The sequence below is a fragment of the Lontra canadensis genome, unplaced genomic scaffold, assembly GCF_010015895.1.
Source record: "Lontra canadensis isolate GAN:19392208 unplaced genomic scaffold, GSC_riverotter_1.0 scaffold89, whole genome shotgun sequence".
Classification (NCBI taxonomy): Eukaryota; Metazoa; Chordata; class Mammalia; order Carnivora; family Mustelidae; genus Lontra; species Lontra canadensis.
The window spans coordinates 2,274,765-2,300,688 of record NW_022631083.1 but is presented as its reverse complement, the minus strand read 5'-3'; the positions used below and the strand labels follow the sequence as shown (position 1 = coordinate 2,300,688).

The 25,924-nt window shown below is 40.7% G+C and overlaps 1 protein-coding gene across 1 annotated transcript in view; it reads right to left on the bottom strand.

Moving 5' to 3' along the window:
• Nucleotides 1-25,924, bottom strand: part of TRPM1 (transient receptor potential cation channel subfamily M member 1) — an 85,370-nt gene that overhangs the window by 18,480 nt on the left and 40,966 nt on the right. The window contains exons 16-25 of the mRNA XM_032835937.1: nt 24,952-25,244; nt 22,467-22,695; nt 15,068-15,190; nt 14,740-14,871; nt 12,505-12,633; nt 9,696-9,947; nt 8,380-8,554; nt 5,805-5,949; nt 4,269-4,471; nt 3,493-3,625 (exon numbers count right to left, since the gene is read on the bottom strand). Of these exons, the coding sequence (XP_032691828.1) occupies nt 3,493-3,625; nt 4,269-4,471; nt 5,805-5,949; nt 8,380-8,554; nt 9,696-9,947; nt 12,505-12,633; nt 14,740-14,871; nt 15,068-15,190; nt 22,467-22,695; nt 24,952-25,244 (1,814 nt within the window). The remainder of the gene's footprint in view (nt 1-3,492; nt 3,626-4,268; nt 4,472-5,804; nt 5,950-8,379; nt 8,555-9,695; nt 9,948-12,504; nt 12,634-14,739; nt 14,872-15,067; nt 15,191-22,466; nt 22,696-24,951; nt 25,245-25,924) is intronic.

The window sequence follows — 25,924 nt, the reverse complement described above, 5'->3', positions numbered from 1 at the left end:
TAAGTTGGTGCTAAGCTTCCTGGATGCATGGAAAAAAGGAAAACACACTGGATTACATAATTCTCATTGTTCAAGAAAAGGAAGTTGAAACTTGGACAAAATTTTTTTTAGAAAAGATTCTTTTCAACTCAATTGCTCTTGAACCTGTAAACTGAGGGATGCCAAACCACAAAAGGAATGATGTGCTCAACCTTGGATTTTCAAGAGACACAGAGATGGCCTTCAAGTTGTAGATTGATAAAGATACATGTTACTAGGTATTAGCCTGGTATGATGAATATCTAGGTTGACAAATTCTACTTTGGTTGTGCTGGCAGATGTATTTGTAAAATGTTCTTCCACCAGCCCTCTAGGTTACCTGATATTAAACTTTCAAGCAAAGAAATAACACCCTTCAACACCACCAGTTGTTTTGGTGTTGCTGATATTAAAGATTCTTCCTGATAGTTATGGGTAGCAGAATCATTTGTATATTGAAATTCTTCCTGGTTGCCAATAGCAAAATCAAAGTCGCAAATCCAGAGGAGCATAGTTGATATCTTATTTGATATTCATTGAGGATAGGATGGAAATTTACATTCAAGTCAGGACATGAACTTTTTAGTCATCCATTCACTCAAAAACTCAAGGTCTTGGTCTGTGGAGATGTGCAGGCTTCTTGACCTAGTCTAAGGTGTAAGGTGGTCAGGGAAGTTTTCCAGAAGGAACTGACATTTGAGCAGAGATCCAAAGGATGAGTAGACAGAGGTTACAACGTGTGCAAAAACCCCTATGGCAGGAAGGGAGTGGTGACTTGGAGGAAATGAAAGAAGGCTGACAAGACTGGCAAACCAAGCATGAAGGGAGGACAGTCCAGGGTGATACTGGAGCTGGGAGCAATGGGAGCCACTGAAAGACTTTTAAAGAGAGCTGTTAGGGAGCAATGCAACAGGATTCGAGTCTAGTGAGTGCACAATGAATTGAAAGAGTAGAAATGATTATGGAGAGCTTAGATGCTCTCAGAGCTCAGATGTTGTCCAAGCAACCACAGGAATCCTGGTGAAAAATGATGGTAGCTTGTACTAGTGTGCTGGTGGTAGAGAAGGAAAGAAGTGTGTGTGTATGTGGGGGGGGCATGATTCATTCACAGGGGGAAGAAAGCAGAATTTGATGATTTGACAGTGTCAAATGAAATGGCTAGTGGTGCCACTCTCAGAGCCCAGGGCATGCAAGAAGATGTCCAAATTTGGGAGGAAAACCATGAGTGCATTGCCGTAAGTCAGCTAAGTGGATATGCTGCGCGGGGCTTTGGGCTAAATACCCTGCTTCAGGGTTGTATTAACTAAAAACTGGATCATAATGTAAATCTCTGATTGAGAGACTAAATGTTAAGTCTCACGAAATGGAGAAGTTGGGTGAAATTGTTAGAACTTCATATATTACTCTCGAAACATTAAGGGAAAGCCATGAATTGGGTTCCTGCACGTAAGCCCTCAAAACACCCTGCAAGGAGGAGCACAAGCACGTAAACTTCCCGTGTGAACACGTTTGTTAGACTGAGTCATGCAAGTTGCTGGCTCCGGTTTGGCAAGGGACCGGCCAACAGCAGGGACTGATACCAAGCGCATCTTAGGAGGTTAGGAGGCTCATTCCCAGCCAGACCCTGCAGATAGAATCCTGCCGGGGATGATAAGGAGAACCATCAAATGGCAAGTGGTGATGTGGAAAATGAAAAGAAGCCAACATATAAAGTAGATCTTTTAAAATGGCAGAAATATATGAGTGCTCAAAAATTTGACTTAAAAAATTATCACAGGTGTCAAATTTAGGTAAAAATAACTAATTTTATTTCTATTCTTCCACCCTTAGGACCTCAGCTGTCCTGAGGTTAAGAGTGAAGAAAAAGTACCTTCTCCCCAAACCTCCTCCTCCATTTGTCTCTGATATTCACCTGTGATTCAGCCTCGAAAGGGTCAACAAGGGAACCGGAGGGGCAGGAAGGTACTCCGATCCCTCCTGGAGATCTCAGCCAAGAGAAACGGGAAGTAGATGTTTTTACTGCCCAGCACACTTTCATTCCTATTACGTGTGCATGAAGCCCCAAGAGGAAAATGCAGTTTGGTAGTGACCTGATAACCACATTCTTGGAGGCTTGCTCCAAGAATGGTAAAAATTCAAACAATGCTGGGGGAAGGGGGAAGGGGCAGAAACAGAGTGAAACAAAACACAATCTCCATTGTAAATTACTGGCTGTGATTAAATCCAAGTTAACTTCTAACAAAAAGTTGAGATTTTAGATTATTAAGATGGGAGTAACTTATCTTTCTCAGGAAGAAATAATTTTTGTATCTTGAAAGCTTAGCAGTTACTATTAAAACAGAAAAGATGCATTTAAAAGTAGTTTTGAAAATGTGCCTTATTAAGGCCAAAAGTTGATGCAGATTATCCTTGAATTTGGTAGACTGGATTACAAGGTGACTAGAGCTAGGAGGGGAGATGGGCCAGAGACCTGGAGCCTGTGGGCTGTGGCAGAGTCACTGGCTGGAATGTGTACAGCAGGGAGACTTCAAGGGTATTATAATTCCGTTGTAGTGGTTGAGGCCCTTGATTGGATGGTCTGCTGAAACATTCTTGTGAATGTCTTTATGTTTATCAATATATACAGGTAGTTGTACCAAGAAACTTTAATTCTGAGTACTGAAAGACAGAATGATAAGCTAGAATTCCCGTAGGTGTCATCCTTCTACCTGCATTGTTGGTTGAACTCTTTGGAACGATGTTTTATCAATGATCACAGTCTTAGTAATAATAATAGCTTACATTTCTTTTATTAACTGATAAAGGTTCTTAAAAGTTATATGATTAAAAAATACAGATAGTGTGGTTTTATTGTTCTTGTCTACCCTTTGCTGGTTCCTCATTCTGAGCTGCAGGAGGAGCAATAATGAAAAGGTTGGAAAATGTCACCCTTTCTGGTTCTCCCTCACCTGCCTTTATTCGCTTATTCATAGATTGGCTCACACATGTGTTCATTCATTCATTCTGCATTCTGGGAAAGGAGCATCAAGAACATTAAGGTGGGATGAGCAGGTCAGTCCCTAGGGGAATACCATCCTTGACAACGGCAACCATCAGTCAAAAGACCGCTTCCCTAGCCTTTACACAGCCCTGCAGCTGACTTTTCTCTTCATTCGTGCAGGGTCCTGCAATAAAATCTCCCACTCTGGGGCTGGGCAAGAACTGTCAGGGGCTTTTGGTTTGCTTTAGTTTGGGTCTGGGATATTTGCAATACACCCCATCATTCACTTCTATATACAATTTACAATCACCTTTTCACACGAGATATTTTTCCCACTCTTTCGGGAGAAAACACGTAAAGAACCCAAAGTGTGAACCAACAAGAGAACTTGGAGGGAACATTTATATGAACATCGGCATCTCTCTTAGAATGGGGCGGAGTGGCTCGCACACCCTCTGTCCGTGGCTGGCCCCCCGGCCCCACGCTGGGCTCACCTCTCACAAGTGACGCGGATGCGTTCGTCGCTGGACGACTGCTGCTCGTCCTCCTTCTCCTGGAAGTGCTCCTGGACACACTGCTCCTCGAACTCGTGCAGCCTCTTCAGCTCCTCTTCGCTGAGAAACAGCTCTGCGTAAAGGGAGAAGGGTTTGCCACGTGAGAAATGAGCCCTGTCCATGAAGAGTCAACTGAGTTGCGCCATTGCACATTTCACAACCCAACCGGCATTAAGCTCCTTTGCCCGGCAGTTCTCCCGGCAGTTCTCCCACTACTCCAACTGTTTTACTCAAACAGGTTGCAGTATGCAGCGATCATCTTCACATTGGAGCAGAATGGCTCACCTTTTAACACAAAACACCACTATTACAGCTATTTGCAAAGTGAAGCCAAGTACTATTTTCTCTAGAAACTGTTGCATCTGTCTTATGGATGGAGTCAGGTGGACAGCAGTATTTTTCTATCCTTTTGAGATGCAACAGGTGGAAACATTCTTAAAGGGGCATTGAATTTATACAGACAAGTCATTCTCAAGAACTCTCTCGATTTCTAATCTCTTCATGAGCAAGCTTTCAGTAACATGAATTACTCACAAACTAACAGAACTGGAATAAAATCAACATCAAATGAGAAGTGTTCTGCAAAGAACAGCAGTTGGACTCGGGTGTTACATTTTCCCACAATTTAAGTAGTTCAGTGAGATTTCTGGGAGGGTGTCCAGTTAGAACCCTCTTGAAATTCGTGCAGGATAGAAATGAAAGAGTCCTGTACATACTCAGCCCGCGATCCTGTTCGTCTTGGTCCCCTTCTCTTTTCTTCCTACAGCGGCCACTGAGACGCATGATGATTATATAGATGTGGCTTAAAATGATCATTGGTGGAGGTAGGACTGGCCGGTCATGAAATGTCATTATCAGCTGATATCGCTGGAATTTCCACACCTGGTTGGATATGGACTTGACTTCAAAGAAAGTATTGCTTTAAAAAGAATAAAGGTTTAGTTATTTTGCTTTTCATTTTGATTTCCCAGGACAATCGGTCACTCACATTGAAATGAAAATAAACAGTGAAAGGGCCTTTTAGTGCCCTTTAGTACTGACCCCTGAATTACCCTTTTGGTTTATCTATCATTGTGGATTATCTACACCCAAGGACATTTTACTTATATAAATAATTAAGGATTAAGTATATTAAAATGGCTACCTATTGCTCTCTTGAGACACCATACTACAGTCTACTGATTCATATGCTCAGGAAAATATTATTTCATATTTTTAAAGGTAGGAGCTATTCAGCTAAGCATTTTGAAGTATTTAAACCTGAAATACACTTGAATAAGAGTTTGAACCAGATTCTTTCCAAAGCCCTGGTTAGCTCTAAGATTCTATATTTCTGTGAAGCATTTTTCCCTTATATTTTCATCTTAGAAGCTAGAATTTAAAAAAAATCATTTATTAAGCATGGTCACATGCTCAACACATCATGCCAAAATGGGCAAGTTTTACAAGACACTTGATTTTATAATTTAAGCCATCTCTTTCCAAGGCCATTTATCTTCTATTCTGTTAATAATTAGGAAAACATTTTATATTATATCACAATAATTGTTACAGCTTATGAAGTTGACATTGCTTTCTGTGCCTGTGATAATGAATTAAAGGCATGCCTTGATCAAATCTTCCCTATTCCAGGAGACTTTCATCTAAGGAAATATTTTCATCAGATTAAAATACATGTTTAAGTGTTAAAATACTAACCAAGATTGAGTTTAAATGTATTTAAGACAAAGACAAATATCATATGGTTTCATTCGTATGTGGAATATAAGAAACAAAACAAACGAAGAAAAAAAGAGATGAAAGAAAGAAAAAAAAACCCAGACTCTCAAACACAGGGAACAAACTGGTGGTTGCCGGAGGGGAGGTGGGTGGGGGAATGGGTGAAATGGATTAAAGGGGATTAACAGTACACTAATCACTGCCTGTTGAGCACTGAGTAATGTACAGAATTATTGAATCATTGTACTCTATACCTGAAACTGATACAACATGGTATGTTAATTATACTCCAATAAAAAATAAAATATTGAACCATCAAAAAAATTTTTTAATGTATTTAAGTGTCAACTTTTGATTCACGAATACATGAAGGCTGATTAAGTTTGAATGAAAGAGATTGCAAAAACTCTGCATACTTAAAAGCCCCACTGAAATTCTGTGTAAATCCATGGCCACATGAGTGTTCCAAGATTAAACTGGAAATCTGTAATGCAATAAATAATAGGCAAGCAGTCAAGAACCTTGATACATACTTGAAAACTGCAATAAGCAAGTTCACCAGCAGGATGTTGGCCACCAGTAGGTAACACGCCATGATGGCCGGTGTGAGCCAGGCACCCGGGATACAAGGAGGGAGCCGCTTGCCTTCCTCATCATACTGGTTGTCACCACAAGGAGCTGAAACAAAAGTTTGTCTTCTTGTACTTTTTACATAAAATGAATAGAATAAATAACTTACATATGCCATTACACAATTTATTTCTTTTTTAAGATGATTTTTTCCTGATTTCATAAGCAATAATATTCCATATGAAAAATATCAACTCATACAAAGAAAAAAAACTCATTTCTGCACTCCGTGATAGTCATTCTTGACTTGACGTATTTATAAACATTTTTCCATTTCTGTATTTGCGTTTTTCATACACATTAGAAATATAATTTCTAAGCAGATAAATCTTTTTTTTTTCTGTACTGTTATCCATTAGAAAGCTAAATTTCTAATGGATAATGGATAATCTGATTATTTAATATCACCTCATGTTGTCTCCTTGGTTTCACTTGTACATGAACTTCAGCAATAATTTTGTTATGAGGAAGGAGGTAAGGATGCCCTCTACCCTCAAATCCATTAATCAACGTTTCTGGTGTCATTTTTGGAAAATCACCTTTTCTTTCTCTCAGTTCATTCAAAATGCCACTTTGATTCTATAGGACCTATGTCCTGAACTAAAAAAATAGAGTGATCCCAACAGTGATCAGTGAAGTAACATCCATGAATTTATAGTCTACCTACTTTTTACTTACTTACAGTTTAAACCTCTCTTGTTTTCTGACACCAGAAAAAAAAAAAAAACCTTGTTTCTGACACCAGAAAACAAGAGAGGCATTTAAAACCAGTGTAAGGCTGTCAGTAATTAGCTAAGGGAGAGACTGATTAATACACATACTTCATGGAGTGAAGTCATCAATTCTGTGTAAACTTACGATTAATTTCCATGGCGTAGACTATATAGCGATTGGAAAGCAGGGTTTTGGGGTTTTTTTAGGTGTGACAGGAAGGGAGGAAAGAAAATAAGATGACAGTTGAGAAAAAAGTAAAACAAATGATTAACAAAACAAGAATGGTTTTGGTTGTCACGAAATGCAAAGTACTCAAGTTTGGGAATTACAGATTCACACTTGGAAGCAGTGGTCTATTTAGATGAAACTGTATACATTATTAATTCTAGAAAATTCATATATATTTCATGAATATTGATTTTACCATATGTCATAAGCAATAAAAAGCTAACTAGTTAAAAATACTGTGAAAAAGATATGAGGCTACTGGCAGATGATCATTTTAACCAACTGGTTAACCAATCAGGCATTCTCCATAGCCCAATTCAAAAACCTCATAAGCACAAATAAATGAAAAATTATTATGCAATAATCAGATCAAGAATCAAAACCTCACATTTAATAGTGTTACTGAAAATAGCCTCGTTTGTCTCTTTATCTTCTCATTACCCAATTCAATAATAAAAAATAAAAATACCACAATTTATGTCTGGATCATACATTTACTGAAGCAACTATTCTTTGGAAAGCAAGTTAGATTTTTAATGTTTCAGTTTACCAAGGTACAAACACATTCAACAATTGACTTTGAGATGTACAGGTGGTAATGATGTGTTCAGAATCACGTTATAAAAGCTAGGTAGAAGGCATTGGGTGAACTAGTTATCAGTCTAAACCAGTGGCAGGAGATATACTGGGAATCCTGCATTTCATACAAGAAGAGGATGTTCAAGACCATCTATCCCCAAGAAGCAGAGTACTGGAAATAGCAGATGTGCTGTTGTATCTGTATCTCTGTGACAGAGTACAACATACAAATGAAGGTATGGCTCTGGACACAAAAACAGGTGTGAAGAGCCTCATTCATCCGTGGGACATTAACTGGTCAGGTGAAATAGGTATAAGAATATTTGAGCTTCACTTCCTATGACACAAGAGACACCATGACCTGGCAGCTCAGCCTGGAGAGGAGCTGGGTCCTGTGCCCCTCAGAAATTCACATAGGATTATGGCTCATTTCCTCTGCTAACATTCAGATTATTGTTGATAATAAAAATTTTTAAAAATTGAACCCCCTAATTGAAGAGGAAATTGATAGCCATGTGGATAATGGGCTTCTGAGAAGAAGCCTGAAGATGAGGGTGACACAAGGCACCAGTCACCCTGTCATGCTTACCATCTCAGTCTATTGGAATAACACTACCCACACTGTCTTGGGGCAGAAAGAGATTTAGGTTGAAGAAATATTGGGATATTGGCACTGGGATTATATTCACGGGATAAGATGTTCACCAGGTCCAGCTAAAAGAATGGGAGACTCTTTCGAAATTCTGGTTAATGGTTTTTAGAATAGAAGAAATGACTGATGGCTCAAAAAATCCACATTGCATATTCTTCACTTATTCCTTCATAAAATAATTTGATGCTTGTGGCAGAATAAAAAGTAATTCATTTCCAAATTAACACATGCTCTTCCATTAATTTGGAACTGATCATCTGCCTCAGAAGCAGGGAAGAGAATCTTACTATCAATTCTATTCTTACGGTCTATCTGGTCTGCAAACACCTCTCCATAGATCATCCAGTAGGGCATGTAGAAGATGTTTCGGGCCAATTTCCAGGAAGGCTCCTCATCTGGGTGCAAAATGGCTTGACGGGCTACTCCAAAACTCATCAGCACAACCAACATGATGACCACAAAATACAGCATGTCAATCATCTGAATAGAAAGAAAATGCGTCTCTTACTGTTTTGACTCATGGGCCAGGTTCTCTTGCTTTTGCTCTCCTTGATGACTTCATGAGTGTTTAATTAGGATGAAGAGAGCCTCTTTCCTTTCTCTCCATCCCATCGATGAGCTCCTAGTTTTTATATGCTACACAATACATACATCTTATTCTAGAATGTTGACTTCCTCATTTGCTCTTACTCTTCTCTGCTTTTGTTGCCCATAAACAAATGTTTCTCTCTTAACAACAGCAAATAGAGAGAGGGAAGAATTATGAGGTAAGCATGGGAATTTTTCAAGGAGACAGAGGAGGAGATATCTAAGAAAGGAACAAGAAAATGAATTGAGAGTACAGAATATTCATTCATTACACAAATGCTGCATGGTTACAGTGAGCAATGCTCTGGTTACTGTGGATACTGAACTGGTGTAATTCCTAATTTTGGATATCCCTGAAGATGAGAGCCCTTGCCAGGATAAGCTAAACCATATATTCCTTCACTCAAAATGGCTTGTGCTATAAAGAGTTATTCCTAAACTTAAGAGATTTCCTTTCTTCTGGGACCAGTCCTAACACTGAAGCTATTTTAGGTGATATAAGGATGATCCGCTGGCTCATTTTTTTTCTTTCATATTGTATGATTTAATCTGGAAGAAATGTTGCCATGGATTTGTCTTGGCCTTTATAACATGAATTGCCTGTGCCCACTCCAGGCCAGAGTACATGGGCTGAAGACTGTTTGGAATATAGGAGGGGGTGTGACCCTAGGCCCCATTTGTTTTTGGCTTTCATCCCATGTTATGAGCCAGATTATTGCTATATATATATATATAGTATATGTATATATAATATATATACACACACATACATATACATATACAGTATTAGTATTGTACATATATACAGTAGATATGTTTCTCTATATAAAGTAGTATATACTGGCTATATACATATACATGCAGTATTAACATGTAGGAAAACTATGTATTTTAAAGCAAAAGTGTTTCCTACAAGAAACCAACTGCAAAGGAAAGACCAAATGAAGCCTAACAAAGCCACACCCAAGGCCTGGTGTCAGGTCTTCACCACAACCACAACGTCCCTAACTCCTAATGGGATGCCGGTACTAACCATCTTTCCAATCATCATCACATAGGGCCCCAGATACTTGTTGACACCAAAGATGTCCAGGACACGGATGTACCAGAAGATGATATCCACACAGTAGATCACTCGGCCATAGCCCATATATGGCTGCTTCTGTAGGCGAAGGATTGCTCCAATCATGAACGTGGAAATAGCCACGAGATCCGTGATATTCCAGTACTCCTGAAGCCAAACTTTTATTTTCTGGCTGAGTTTGCCTGGCTCTGACATGAGGATCTGAAAACAATTGCCAAAGAACAATAAACAGGGAGTGCTGTGTTGGAAGCCTCTTAGAATCTTGGAAAGACAGGACTGGTGGAACATTCCAGGGCATCTGGTCCCATTTCCTACTTAAGACCTTTAAACACTAATCTTCTCAGACGGAGAAAGAGATCTCGAAAGGGAAATTCCATGGAATCCTCTATATTCCTAGATGCAGTGTTTCACAAATTCTCAGGAAATGCCTTCTAAATTATGTCCTTCTGGGTGAAATTAAAGCAGCTCCCTCTTGATTTCTTTTTAATTCTCTGGATATGTGCCCATCAGCCTGCGTTCCAGAATTAGTCCAGGAGGAAAGTCTACAGCAGAGATACACCCAGGTGGTCTCACGAAAGGGTAATCTACCTGGTGGAGATGGCAGAATTGGGCTAGCTGTTTGTTTGCCACAATTCCTTTGCAACTTAGATATGAGAAGTGAGGGGAAGGTTAAATGATTTTTCTCCTCCTTGAGATATTACTCTTTAAAAATCACCATTTGTTTGGGGTTCCTGGGTGTCTCAGTCAGTTAAGCATCTGACTCTGGGTTATGGCTCAGGTCACGATCTCAGGGTCCTGTGACTGAGCCCTGTGTTGGGCTCTGTGCTCTGCAGGGAGTCTGCTTGAGACTTTCCCTCTGCCTCTCCCCCCATGCACACTCTCTTTCTCAAATAAATCGGGTCATGATCTCGGGGTCCTGGGATCGGACCCCGCGTCGGGCTCTCTGCTTGGCGGGGAACCTGCTTCCTCCTCTCTCTCTGCCTGCCTCTCTGCCTGCTGGTGATCTCTGTCTGTCAAATAAATAAATAAAAATCTCAAATAAATCTTAAAAAAAACCCACCACTGATTAAAAATCACTACTTCCTCAGGGTAAAATTAAAAACATTTAACAAACAGCATGCCACAATACACAGAGAGTGAACCCCATGGATACAGCTACGGTGTGTAGTAAGGTGGGGCTCTGTTATGCCATGTGGCACCCCTTTGGTTATGGAGACTGAGTGGGTCCTGGAGATCCCATAGATGGGATGGGGTGGTATCTAGGTTTTGGCCAAAACAGAAGGGATTGACTAGTTTAACCACCTGTGTACACTGTAGCCTGGGGGTGGGCGTGGCGAGCTGTAACTAGAGGGTGAGCTCCTAGAATAAAGAACAGTATCTTAGGGGTGCCTGGGTGGCTCAGTGGGTTAAGCCTCTGCCTTCGGCTCAGGTCATGATCTCATGGTCCTGGGATCAAGCCCCATATTGGGAGGAAGCAGGGAGCCTGCTTCATATCCTCCTCCTCTGCCTGCCTCTCTGCCTACTTGTGATCTCTGTCTGTCAAATAAATAAATAAAATATGAAAAAAAAAGAGAACAGTATCTTAGCACATGGCTGGTGCTCAGTGGGATCATGGTAGCATCGGGATGGCATGGCAGGCCACTTGGGGAATCCCAGTTGTAACACCTGCAGACTTTGTTGAAGCCACCTGGAAAAGAAAGACTAGTAGCAAAGGAGATGGGTTGAAAGATGTTGGATGCTCCCCTTTTTCTGTCTCCGTCTCTCATTAGACTGACAGCGTCAAACTACCTTGGCTGGGAAGGAGTTGCCAGTAATGGTTTTTTTGTTTGTTTGTTTGTTTGTTTGTTTTCAGTTCAATGAAAGGGTTAATAACAATGGCAAAATAATAGTACTGGGTCTGTATCAGTTGGAAGAGGCACATGAAAAGCTTCTGTGTGCTTTTCCAGTTCAAATTCATTTTTTACTTGGATGTAAGCTTTCTCTTTACAAGCTAATATAGTGAGTTAAAACTTGAAGAAAAGTGCCTGGCCTTCTTTCCTCTCCCATACTCTCAGAATCTCCTGAGAGCTCTTCCTTAATAAGAAGGTAGAGTCCCCATTGCAGGTGGTAGGGAGTCATGATTCTGAGTCCTAAGTTGTAGGTAAAACATCATCTTGGGTCTCTCTTTGTTTTTAGTTTTAGTTCCCAGTAAACAGCCAAAATTTGTACCCTGTTGTAGTAATTGGTTTATCTCCTGGAAGCATTTATTACTGCTTTTACAGGACCTGAGACGGTTTTTACTACTAAACATCGTTTATTTTGCTTTGTGTGTGTGTGTGTGTGTGTTTAAAAGATTTTATTTATTTATTTGACAGACAGAGAGATCACAAGTAGGCAGAGAGGCAGGCAGAGAGAGAGAGAGAGAGAGAGAGGAAGGGAAGCAGATTCCCTGCTAAGCAGAGAGCCCCATGTGGGGCTCTGCACCACGACCCTGAGATCACGACCTGAGCAGAAGGCAGAGGCTTAACCCACTGAGCCACTCAGGTGCCCTGCTTTGTGTTTTGATCTACAAATTCAAATCAGAAGCAGAAGACATAGACATCTTAAGCAAGGGAATGGAATAAACTTGGGATTGTTATAGCCCAAAAGAGAAAAAGGTACCATGGTATCATGGTATCATGTCACTCATGATTTGCATGGAGTGTTTTTGCGGTAAGAAGCTATATCTGAATTGAAGTCAGCGTTCAGTGGGTCTGGGACAGGACTTTGGAATAATCACCTCTCGTATTTTCTCTAATGCCAGGCTCACGATGTAGGAGATTACAATCCACTCCTGGAGACAGGGCCAGCGTTCCATCCGCACCAGGATGACATAGTTGAATAGCAATAGGTAGCCCAAGTATGATATCTGAAGGGCAGAACAACTGTTAGCAGTGTTTGGGGAGATAACACATGCTGGGGAAAAACAACAACAACAACAACAACTTTGAAATCCTATTTTTAGGTTGACAGGTCTTCTAAAATTTGCATTTCCAACTGGACTGACTCATCTAGAGGAAATCTTCTGTTCATATCACCAGTGCAGATAAACTTTGGGGCAGGTCAGGAGGCATTTTATGCTCTAGGATGATATGGACACTGGCATTTCATTTTCTACATGAAGATGTATTTCTGGCCACTACCACTCTCATGGGGAAATTATGGAGCTGCACAAAATTATGATAGATGGGGAAATTTTTAATATTTCACTGATGTGTCTTCTACATTCCTGGAAGTTGGAAAATGTTATGTATTCTCCCTGCTTTGCAAATTTCCCTCTTGAATCTTTACACTGCCGACAGATACGGGAGGTTAGAAGTGGGAGAGTGAAAGCTGTCTGCCCAGGTGCACAAAGCTGTCCAGAGTCCCCACAATTAGGATCGACTTATCTAGTCTTTGCTGTGGCCACAACATGCTCCCTATCTTTGTGGCAAGAAAAGATGCAGAGTTTGGAGACGTATGGGAGTGAGGCATGGGGTGGAGGGAGGTGATCTGAAGTTGATTGTCTGAGGCTGATTCACTGTGGAGTGGACGAAACTTCACCTCCAGGGCCTCTTGCTGGCCCAGGGCTCTTCAGGACTTATGGCAGTGGGGTTGAGAGATAGGAGGGGGGTGTTCTAGCAATTGTGTATTTGTGATGCAGCATTTTTTTTTTTTTTTTTAAGATTCACCTTCCACCCCTCCCAGTTGTATAATCTTTACCGGTAATATAGGTAAAATCCCTTGCACCCATGATTTATTCTTTGCAGAAGGATTAGAACCAGAGTTCGGAAAATTGGGCTTCATCAGAATCCCCTGGGAAACTCTAAAATGTGTGATGTCCTCCCACAGGCCAGAGATAGTATTCAGAGGTGTGGGGTGACACTGGAGCTCCTCTGCCTCCTGGCTCTGCCCTGTGCTGAGCTCTCTTGCAGGCCAGGTGTATCAGCGGTACTCAGCTGGCTCTGACCAGAGCAGGTGGGTAGCAGAGGCTTCTCTCATCACCAGCTGTGGCTACTAGAAGGTTTGGTGTCCAGGTCCACAGCTGATCTGATTCCCCATGAAGACTTCCTCTGCCTACTGCCTACCCTATTGCCTAATGTTCCATTTACAGCCTTGGACCCATCTCCTCACCTCCCATCACCTGCTCTTGCCTAGTCCCAAATGGAACCACATGTCAGGACCTGCCTGGTGTAGGCTGTAGCTTGGTGCTTGGGACTTCATGTCCCAAGTCTTGTCCCACCCTCCCCAGCCTGCAATGGTTGTGGGAGCCTCTGCTTGCCTGCTGGGACATCCTGCAGCCAGAGCCTATCTGTGAGAGTCACAAGCAGGCATGTGTAAAGCCAGGGCCACTCTTGTTACAGATGTAACAAGATGTTACAGATTAACAGTCTTGTTGTTACACATCTTGTTACAGATGTAACACTCTTGCCTCACTCTTGGGGCTGGGGAGATAGTGGCCACCAAAGGCATCTGGAGGAGAGTGCGCAGCCAAGCAGTGGTCAGTTGGGAGTGCATTTCAGAGTGGAGAGGACTTGACTTGCTCCCCTGTTCTAGGAGTTTGTGATGTGGGTTCAACACACTGCTTTGGTAACCCCACTGATATCATGGCGGAAAAAATGGCACCTGTGAGTTTGCTGTTTAAAATCATGAGTCATCTTTGTTGGTTTAAAAATAAAACTGTATTTCTCTAAGCTTTTATTACCAAAGACATTAAAAAAATCCTTCATCTTAAGCAAACAGGACTGTTTTGTTTTACAAGGTGGTGTATTTGGGGCTAGGAGGGCCATATACCTACATGCATGTAAATATAGGACAAGATCCCAGATACGGTTTCAGCTGAAGATTTGAGTCAGTCCTGGTTTTGTTTTCATAATTCATTTTAATTCTGTGAACTTTAAAACATCTGTAAAAGCCTTTGACATGTTTGACACGTTTCTCAAGTCGCACAATTCTGTTGTTCAACACTTAGCAAATGCTAATGAGGAAGCCTTACTGTATAGAACCAGAACTTGACAATCGGAGCATTATAGAATTCATAGATCTTCGCTCCAATGGGGATGCTCTTCTGCTTTTTGTGCTCATTCTCTTCATCACCCTTTTTTGAACCAGTGTCTGCATTTGCATCCTGGAAAACAACAGCACACGGCAAGCAGGTTGCTAAATGGGAAGTGCACCGCAGTTAACAGATAGGCGTCTTCAAAAATAAAGAATTACACCGAGTTGCCCCATTATTGTGGTTTCTAAACTCGTGGCAAGAGAAATCTCAACAATTTTGAGAATGAGAGTGAATGGATACGGTTGAGATCAAGGGTGGCACTGACCATATTCTCCTCTTCTTTCTCTTTGCCGTCTTCGTTCTCCTTGGATGTCTGATATGAGAAGTCATCATATGTGCGAAACTCCAAAAACAAAATGGTAGGGGGGAAAAGAATCCCCATTATAACCTACATAGAAGGAGAAAAAAAATTTTTTTAAAGATTTTTAGATTTTTAAGCTCTGGCAATTCTAGAAAATGATCCTAGTATATGTAAAAACCTTAAATTATGACCTTCAGTGTTACTCAATAAATTGAGCAGTCCTAGAAGAGCTTTGTCACTGCTCTGATGTTCTGTGGCTTACTTGGTTTGATATATTGGCAGAGTTGGAGACTGTGAAAAATTTAAGAACTTTCACCAAATTATTTCAGACAGACAGCAAACAGTATTGTGTGGAATCCTGTCTTAAAAAGCAGAGAGCTTGCATTGAGTTTCAAAGAAGGTAAATCATTAAATTAAAATATGATAATATGAGTGAGAATAAATACATAATAATACCTTTAGTAAAGTAGATAGAAAATATTTTATATAGAAATGACTTAGATGTAAATGTGAATGTATGGATCAAGAATTAAAAGACAAATGTAATTTGGGCTAGATCTAGACAAAAGGATGGCCTGGCCCATGGATGGAAAACTTTGTTGTCATTTTTATCGGTGCTGTGATGTGTACCCCCAATACAGAAATCTGTTCCCAATGTTCAGTGCTGAGTTTGAGAAATTTCCCTCAGTGATCCATTATTAAGAAAATACAAAGGGGTTATTTCTACCATATATTAAAAGGTATATACAATTTAAAAATCCATAATTAAGATAGTACGATATAGGTGCATGAATAGAACAAACAAAGGAATAGAATAGAAAGTCCAGAAATAGATTCAAATACACATCGAAAATTAGTATAAGGTAAAAGTACCACCTCGAATTGGAAGAATAAAGAGGGACTATTTAATAAAAGTGGTATTGAGAAACTGCATGATCATCTAGAACACAATTAAGGGGGATTCTACCTCTGCCCAGCCTAAATGAAAGATTAAAGATTTCACAAAAGAAAAAAAAAGAACGGTGGTGGTGTGGGAAGAATGTGAAAAAACTATAAAAAAAATGTGAGAATTTTTCAGAAAAAGGATGGTTGGAGGAAGACCTAACTATGCCCACAAATCAAGAAGCAATTATATCTTAATTAAAAAACAATTAGTGAAATAAAAGAAGCTATTAAAAAAAGATCAATTTTTAAAAAAGCACAAAGTTCTGTACAGCAAAAAAACAAAAAACAAAACAACAACAACAAAAAAGTCTTAATCAAAGTAAAAAACAACTCATGGGAAAACATATTTGCAGTTCACATGACACGCAAAAGGCTAATCTTTCTAATTAGAAAGGAGTTCCTAGAAATTGAGAAAAAAATTCCAACAATCCAACACAAAAATAGGCAAAGGCTGTGAACAGAGACATTGGTACTGAGAGGAAAATGTTCTCACCCTCACTCATAATAAGATAAATGCACAGTAACTACACAAGGGTGTTGTTGTTTAACATCAGATTAGAAAAATTCAAAAGTTTGTCCCCCCCCCCCACCGCCGCTGTGTTGGGGAGACTGTGGGAAAACAGACATTCTCCTACATTGTTGGTGGAAGTGTAAATTGGAACCATCCCCACGGAGGGAGGCTGGTCAAACCTATCCAAGTTGCAAGCACATATCCCCACGGGGCCACTAATTCCACTTATGAACATTTATCTAACAGATATATGAGACACGATTTGTGTCCAAGGGCATTCACTGTGAGTGGGTATGATACCACAAGACCACAAGACAGGAGTGCCCTCCATGGGCTCAGAGGGGACTGACTAAATTTTAATCTGAAATAATGGGATACAACCCAGCTGGGAAAGAATAAGAACTTCCTATATAATGATACGGAAAGAGCTCCCAGATTAACGTGGAAAAGCAAGGAACAAAATAGTGAGTATGGCAGCTCCTGTGAAAAAGAAGATACAAAGAGAATGGTCACTCCTAGTAGCTTTATATATGGAAGGACTCACAACGAACTAGTATCAGTGGTTGCTGCTAGGTGGGAACAGGTCAGATGGGGGCAGGTGTGTGAGGGAGACTTGTCATTTACCCTTTTAAATAGCTTTGTTTTAATTTTTGTGCATATCATATTAACTACTTTTAAAAGTTAGGTTTAAAAGAACAACAAAAAAGAATGATCCAGACCATTATTACTTTAAAATAAGTATATTTTCAGGCTCCCAATGTAGAAATTTGGTGCTTAAAATTATGTATACCTCTTGGCATACATAATATTTAAGAGAAGAATTAAGTGGGAAAAAAAGGAAGTGATTGAAGCTTAATCAACTTTTTTGGGTCTCTTTTTTGAATTTCATTTATTTATATTTTAAAAATCAAAGAACATGGGCACGTGATTGAACATCTGAATGTCCTGGATGGACTCAGAGTGAAAAGAGAAGGCTCCTGCCACATCTCTCTTCTTCTCAAATCCTGTTCCCCAGAGGCAAACTTGTAAATATTTTTTAATCATAAAATAAAACACAAATACAAAACACACACACACACACACACACAAAGGCAGAGATTAATGAATCATCATAAGGTGAGCATCCTTGTAACCCACGCAAGTGATAAAATTGGTAGGTGTCAGCCACTGCAGAAGCCCCTTCATGTACCCCATCTGCATCACAAGCCCATCTCCAAAGAGACCTCCATCATGACTTTAAAGGAACAGGTTCTTTCTATTCTTTTATAGCTTTATCTCCTGAGCATGCATTTCTAGACCTGGGTTGTCCAGTTTGGGGTCCATGAGTCACAAACTGCTATGGAGCATTTGAAATGGGGTTGGTCTAAATCAGAAGTGCAAAGTACTCATCAAATTTCAAAGACTTAGAACAGAAACAGAATATTAACGATCTCATTAATGATTTTTTTCCTATTGATATGTTGAAATGATAATATTTTGTATATAATGGTTTAAATAAATACTAAAATTAATTTCAACTGTTATCTTTTTGCTTTTTACAATATACTTTTATTGACCAGAGCCAGGTTCAAGCCCCTTGTTGAGAATGTAGATAATGTGTTCTTTCATCAGGAAGCTCTTGGTGATTTTAGGGGCCACTGATACCTGTTAGATTTGTTAGTTGAGAGAAGGGTGTTGAGAATTGGTGATGTTCTAACTCTATCATTTATTTTTTTTAAATATTTTGTTTAAAGATGGGATCGGGAGGGAGACAAACCATAAGAGACTCTTAATGTCACAAAACAAACTGAGGGGGTTGGGAGTAGGGGGGTAGGGAGAGGGTGGTGGGGTTATGGACATTGGGGAGGGTATGTGCTATGGTGAGTGCTGTGAAGTGTGTAAACCTGGCGATTCACAGACTGTACCCCTGGGGCTAATAATACATTATATGTTTATAAAAAATTTTAAAAAATATTTTGTTTATTTATTTGAAAGATAGAGTATAAGTACAAGCAGAGGGGAGGGACAGAAGGAGAAGGAGAAGCAGACTTCCCTGCTGAGCAGGGATCCTGATGTGGGGTTCCATCTCTGGATCCCAAGATCATGACCTGAGCAGAAGGCAGATGCTTAACCAACTGAGCCACCCAGGCACCCCTTTTTTAAATTTTTAGTTGGACTAAATTTATGAAGACTTTCACATTTCCCTTCATCTATCAGTGGTGACCCATGGTTGAGATCATGTAGGAAATGTGGGCTAAATACTTAATTCTAAATACTTAATTCAACTATGTTCCAGATAATGAATTGGTTTCTTATCATCCACTAAAGTAATAGCATATGATTATAAACTCATGGATTTAAACATGTATGATATGTTTCCATCTATTGCTGTTAGGAATGTTATTGAAAGCCAAATTGTCCCATCTTTGCCTGTGGAAGCCTCTTCAAGTGGGCTCCTGGTCTCCTTGTTCTTACCGTATTGGTCTTTGAGAGTTTCTTTGCCATCTGATGCGTGAAGATGCTCAGGGCTTATCTCATACATTTCCAGCTTTCCAGATCTAGAGTGAACCATTTCTCTAAGAAATTCTGTCTCCAGTTAGTGGGAAATTTATTTTAAAACCATAATCTGGGCTTTGGAGATGTCTGTGACTTTTGGGGAGGTCATTGTTTCTAGGATTTTCATTGGTCAGAGACGGAATAAGTTCATATTGATGCTTCCAGCTAAATACTATAGGCTTTCTGCTTGCCCCTTTTAGACTGTAGCCATGTTTCCTTTTGTTCCACACTGAGTCCTAGTTCTCAAGGACTGACACGATGTTAGAATTAAAATATCCCTCGCTACTCAGTTGCTTTAACTTTATAGTTTCAGAATAACAATGATAATACTACTATAATCAACTATGATTATTGAAAACAGCAATTTTTGGGGTGCCTGGGTGGCTCAGTGGGTTAAACCTCTGCCTTCGGCTCGGGTCATGATCTCAGGGTCCTGGCATCAAGCCCCGTATCTGACTTTCTGCTCAGCGGGGAGCCTGCTTCCCCCCTCTCTCTCTGCTGGCCTCCCTGTCTGCTTGTGATCTCTGTCAAATAAATAAATAAAATCTTAAAAAAAAAAAAAGAAAACAGTAATTTTTTTTGCACAGGTGCTCTGATTATCTCCTCCTTTTGAAAATAATTATTATATCTACATTATCAGAAGACATAGCCATTACATGTTATGCTCTCTCCTTCTTAGCCCTCCCCCAGTCTCAGCACTGTAAATAAATATCTATCTGAGGCTTACCATTAGTCCTTATACTGATGCCTCTCTGGTTATTTTGGTTCTTGGAACCTCATTCTCCTAATAGAGTCTTCAGAATTGCCTCCTAGGAATTGTATTTCCGGCTGTTCTTGCCTGTTGGTAAGAGTTAGTATGTACCCTTTATATTTAACGGTCACTTTTGGGGATATAAAATCCTGGCCTGTCATTTTTCTTCTGGGAGCATCTTTGTATGATACACTCCATTTTTTTCTCCCTGACACAAGTGGTTGCTGTTGGAAGTCTGACAATAATCTTGTTGTTGTTGTTGTTGTTGTGTTTTGCCTGGATGCCCGGAGAGTTTTTTCTTTTTCACTAAAATCCACTAATTTAAAAATGTGTGTTGATGTTGGCTCTCCTGGGTTGATAAACTCAGGTTTGGAATGTGTCTTTTCAACATACAATTTCAAATCATTTGACTTCAAGAGAAATCTTTGAATTAGATTTTAAGATAATCACTTTGAACTATTCCTGGTTTTCGTCCTTACTGATAACAATTTCACATTTTTAACAACCTGAGTGATATTTGATACTGCTGTTTCTTTGTTAATGTAAGTATTACCTATTAACATCCTATTCCTCTGCTCCATTTTTAATAGGCACAGGAATATTTTCAGTTCCTACGAAGATGCCTTTGTCATAAACTGAAATCCTTATCTCTTGTCTCAACAACTTTCGATACTCTCGATTGCCCGCTTTATTTTTCACTTTTTTAAAAGATTTTATTTATTATTTATTTGACAGGCAGAGATCACAAGTAGGCAGAGAGGCAGGCAGAGAGAGAGGAGGAAGCAGGCTCCCTGCTGAGCAGAGAGCCAGGATGGATGCGGGGCTCAATCCCAGGACCCTGGGATCATGACCTGAGCCGAAGGCAGAGGCTTAACCACTGAGCCACCCTCGATTGCCCCTCGAATCACTCCTCGATTCGCCCCTCGATTTGCCCCTCGATTGCCCGCTTTATAATATGGGTCACTATCCTTCTCACTACCCTCGTCACTGCCTTCCACCACCCAGTTTTCCCAAGCGGTGCCTTTGCTTCTGTATTTTCATACTGGGTGACTTTTGTATCCTGTTTAGGAATCTTTCTTGAGTCTTCAGTGCTTTGTCTGTGGAACTATTCTAAAAGCTGAAAACCAAGAAAAAGCATTTCCATTTTTAGTACTATATAAATATTGTTTATTGCACGGCCATATGGCAATTTTAATGTAGAATTCTGGCGCCCCTAAAGGATCATGTTCTTGGCATCAGAGATCAAATGGTCTTTTTTACATTCGACCAGCCATTCAGAATCATTCTGAATTTTAATTTGAATCCTAACTGAACCTTAACTTTTGTTTTCTTCCTGGAATTTGATTCCCCTTCTATGTTCTCATAAAGGATTTTCTTGTTAAGAAACTGTTTTCATTTAAAAAAAAAGAAAGAAAGAAAAGAAACTGTGTTTGTTTCCTTAACCAGTATCTCTGATACTTGTAGCTGCTCAGTAATTCCATCTATTTATTGGAATTTATTGGAATTTACTGGAAGCACGTTCTTCTTGGATCTCACTGACTCCCTAAATTTGTTTAATCTGACTGACTTTTAATCCTGATGCTCAGTTCTCATATGAGGATAAAGCATCCTCTTCAAAAATTTTTTTAAGATTTTATTTATTTATTTGACAGACAGAAATCACTAGTAGGTAGAGAGGCAGACAGAGAGAGAGGGGGAAGCAGGCTCCCCATTGAGCAGAGAGCCGGATATGGGCTTAGATCCCAGGACCCTGGGATCATGACTTGAGCCGAAGGCAGAGGCTTTAACCCACTGAGCCACCCAGGCTGCCCCCTTTCAAAATTTTAAGACACGGAGGGCCTTCTATTTGCCAGAACCACACAGCATAACATATAGTGTCTTTTCTTTACCCTCATGGCTCTCCCATGAGATTGGTATAATATTGTCATCAGGAACTGGCTTATCTGAAGATTAGAATCTCTCCTCAAGATAACCTAATAGTTGGTGTGCCTGGGTGGCTCAGTTGGTGAAGCATCCAACTCTTGATCTCAGCTCAGGTCTTGAACTCAGGGTCATGAATTCAAGCCTTGCATTAGGCTTGATGTTGGGTGTGAAGCCTACTTGAAAGAAAAAGAAAGAGAGAAAGAAAGAAAGAAAGATAACTTAGTCATTAACAGTAGTAAACAGCAGAACTAGGATTTCATCACAATACACTTTTCCACCCACTACATCCTTTTCAAGCCCATTCATAACCTCATATTCTCTTACAAACCCCATGTAATGAAAACATCACCAATCAAATTAATATTACACAACTTGGGAGTTGTAACGGGATCTATAGAAAGAGTTCAGATATCTGCTTTAATGGCAGGTAGATGGCCTGTCCAGGGGGTGTGTGGTTAGTTAGGGTGGACTCCAGGCTCCGTAAACCAGGCACAGCGATTAAGTTGGGCCTTAGACCTCTTGGGTTCAAGTCCTGGATCCACGCCTTCCTGACTCAGACCCTGGGCAAATTACTTAAGTCATCTGTAAGACAGGCATCTCCCTGGTGGGGTTGTTCAGAGGAGTAAATGAAATAATACACAGGAAGTGCCCAGCTCAGCAAGGTGCAGAGTCAGACCTCACAACACGTCATTACGTACTTTCAGGCCGGGGTTTTTCCTCATCCGCAGCCTTCCCATCCACATGTCGGTCAGCAGCATCTGGCTACAGGTGTGAGCGATGAAGTCCCGATGTTTGGCCGCCACCGCCAGCTTCAGGCAGGTGGAGTTGCTCCAGTTCTTGAGCTCGTAGGTCAGCAGTTTCATGGCGATCTGCTCGTCATGCTTATAGGACTGGTCTAACAACTCCACAGCAAGCTGACCGAAGTCTCTGGAGGGAAAGAAACCAGCCAGGGCTGAAGCTGCAGTGGCCACACACTCTTTGTTAGAGAGACGTGTCCACAGGGACATCACGGAGCCACAGGACTCAGAATCCTTGATTTCCAATCATCTGCGGTTGGGAATCTCATGGGGTATGTCCCCAGATGGGAATGGCTGGGACCAGGGCTCTGTGTTCAGTCATGTTGGGGGACTGACTGCTCCTGCTGCAAATGGACTTTAGAATGACACCGCATTTGCCCTCAGGTCCCAGGGACACAGAGATGAGGAGACGAAGTTCTTTCCCTTGACTGTTCATGGAAAAGGGATGTAGACAGAAAGGAGAGCAAAGTCCCTGTGGCAATGGAAGTCAGAATATGGCTACCTTCTATGGAGTGTATGGGTGGACATTGCAAGGGGATACCAGGAGGGCTGGTAGGTCTAGGTAAGGTCCTGTTCCTTGACCTAGCTTTTGGTCATACCAGTATGCTGTTGGTGAACACATACATTTGTATGGATGCCTTTCTCTGCACGTGAGCAATGTGGTCACAAGAGAATCCAACACTCTCAGTGCAATGAAAGAGACAGGTTCTAGTTGTCATGGGGACCTAGAGCAGCCAGGGCCCCGTTGTTGGAGGTGGAGGATGGGAAAATAATGGGAGCCAAGCTGAGGAGAAGGGAGGAGAGGATGACACAAGTTGAACTAAAAATATACAAAATTTTTAAAGATCTTTTTAAAAAAATTATTTACTTGAGAGAGAGCGAGCGAGAGAGAGCACAGAGGGAGAGGAAGAAGCAGACTCCCCACTGAGTTGAGATCCCAAGACCCTGAGATCATGACCTGAGCTGAAGGCAGACATTTAACTGACTGAGCCACCCCAGCACCCCTGTAAACATAAAACTTATTCCATTTTCTGCATGACATTCCAATACTCAATGGCAGTCATAAACATTCCCTGTTCCTTCAACATTTTTCATGGAATGTGGTTAAGATAAAGTTCCAAAGTGATCGCCCTTCATGAAGTTTTTGTTTCTCCATTTTTTGGTAAGATTTCATTCCAACGATGAGCTGAAGGATACAGAAGGGAGGAATTATGTGTGAGGGAATGGCCTTCCCTGTTCCCTGAAAAGGAATGCTCTCTAGTCTCAGGTCCTACAGGCTGTAGGGTGACATATCACCATGAGAATCCTCCAGGAAGCAGAGGGATGGTGTTTACCAACTCACTGAGACAGGGTAATACCACCCTATTTTTTTAGATAACCTTGAATTCCCAATGTTTAGAAATCTAGTGATTTTGGAAATCACTAAATCTATTATTTAGAAAATAAAAGCAGTGCACCTCAGAAAAGAAAGATGTCAGATGTTGGCAGAGTTGCCTGTGTAGGCCTCAAGTTCCTGGGTCTATAAAGTTGTATTGGGACTTCTGGGTTTTGGTTCTGCATGTAAGCGGCTTGGAAGTGACCAGTCTGTCCTCACAATAAGTGAAAAGCTGGACAAACTGAAAATTGACAGCTCTTCTAAACTCATCAGAGAATTGAGATCACAGCGCACACTGCTGCTCCCAAAACTGCAAAGACAGAGAAATAAGTCAGTGTGCCCTGTTTCTTAACAAGGCCTGCTGGAAGAAGAAACAAGTCAGCCATAGACTAACTTACTGGGTATTATGAGAGCCTAATTGTCCTGGGAGAAGGGAAATACCCAACTGTGGGACGCTTTGGCTGTCCTGTCCCACCTAAATGAGAGAAGGAGCACTTGAGAAAGTCAAGTTGAGAGGTAATGTCACTAGAGTTGTACTCCTCTGTGTGTTTCAGTATGGAAATCTGTTTCACTGTCTTTGCCTTAACATTATGTTTCCATAGTTCCCATGAGAGGGCAGTAAAAAAACAAAACAATGTGGGTTAAGCCGCTGCCTTCGGCTCAGGTCATGATCTCAGGGTCCTGGGATCGAGCCCCGCATCGGGCTCTCTGCTCAGCGGGGAGCCTGCTTCCTCCTCTCTCTCTGCCTGCCTCTCTGCCTACTTGTGATCTCTGCCTGTCATTATAAATAAATGAAATCTTAAAAAAATTAAAAAAAAAAAACAATGACAGTCTAGAAATACCTCAGAGAAACAGAAGGAAAAATATTGACATGATGGACAAAGTGATTTATGACTAAGCTTTAAACATAATGGGACTTAAGTGAGAAATGCATTTGCCACCCTCCTGCAAGGGGACAGGTCCTCAGGACAATAGTCTCTCCCAGTTCTTAAATTCCTTTGAGACACTCACTTTGAGTTGTTGTCCAGATCCTGGGAGATATCATCCACCAGCTCGCTCTCGGAGGACTCGTGGGCCATTGACTTGTACAGCTTACAGGCCACAAGGGCCTTGGCCATGCTCTCCTCGCCTCGCTGCCAGAGGAAGACCGCCATTTTCTGACGCTTCATCAGCACAGCCCATACCATCAGCTCGTGAAAGGGGTACTGGAACCGACTCACAGCAGGGTCATCCACATCAATGTCAATCTCTTCCTCCTTTTTCTTCTTTTTCTTCTTCTTCCCTTTGGCTGGAGGCTCATCATCCTGAGGGGAGACAAGCACCTTTTTTCATGCTTCTGTCATAAGTGCACAGCAAAGGATTTCATGACTACCAAAAAAAAAAAAGGAAAACCCTTTTGTCAGCGGTAATAAAGAGATTTTGTAAATACATCTGAGGTTCCCACTCAGTATATTAATTCTTGTGGAAAGAAGGACATGTGTTTATTATAATAAGGAAAACACCTAAACCCAAAATGGACTGAAAAGGCATGCTTAGAGTTTGATGACTTTATACTTCTGGGTTGGCAGGTTATTTTTTTTTTTCACAAGCCTTTAAAAATTGAGGGGATACAAATAACAAGTATAATGGGCATGTGGAGGAACCCTCTTACAATGTTGGTGGGAATGCAAGCTGGTGCAGCCACTGTGGTAAAGAGTATGGAGGTTCCTCAAAAAGTTAAAAATAGAGCTACCCTAGGATCCAGTAATTCCACTGCTGGGCATTTACCCAAGGAAAACAAAAACACTAATTTGAAGAGATACATGTATCCCTATCTTTATTGCAGTATTATTTACAATAGCTAAGATGTGAAAGCAACATGTGTCCATCAACACATGAATGAATAAAGAGGTGGAATTTACACACAAAGCAATATTACTCAGCCATAAAAAAAGAACAAGATATTGCCATTTGCAACAACATGGATGGACATAGAAGATATGAT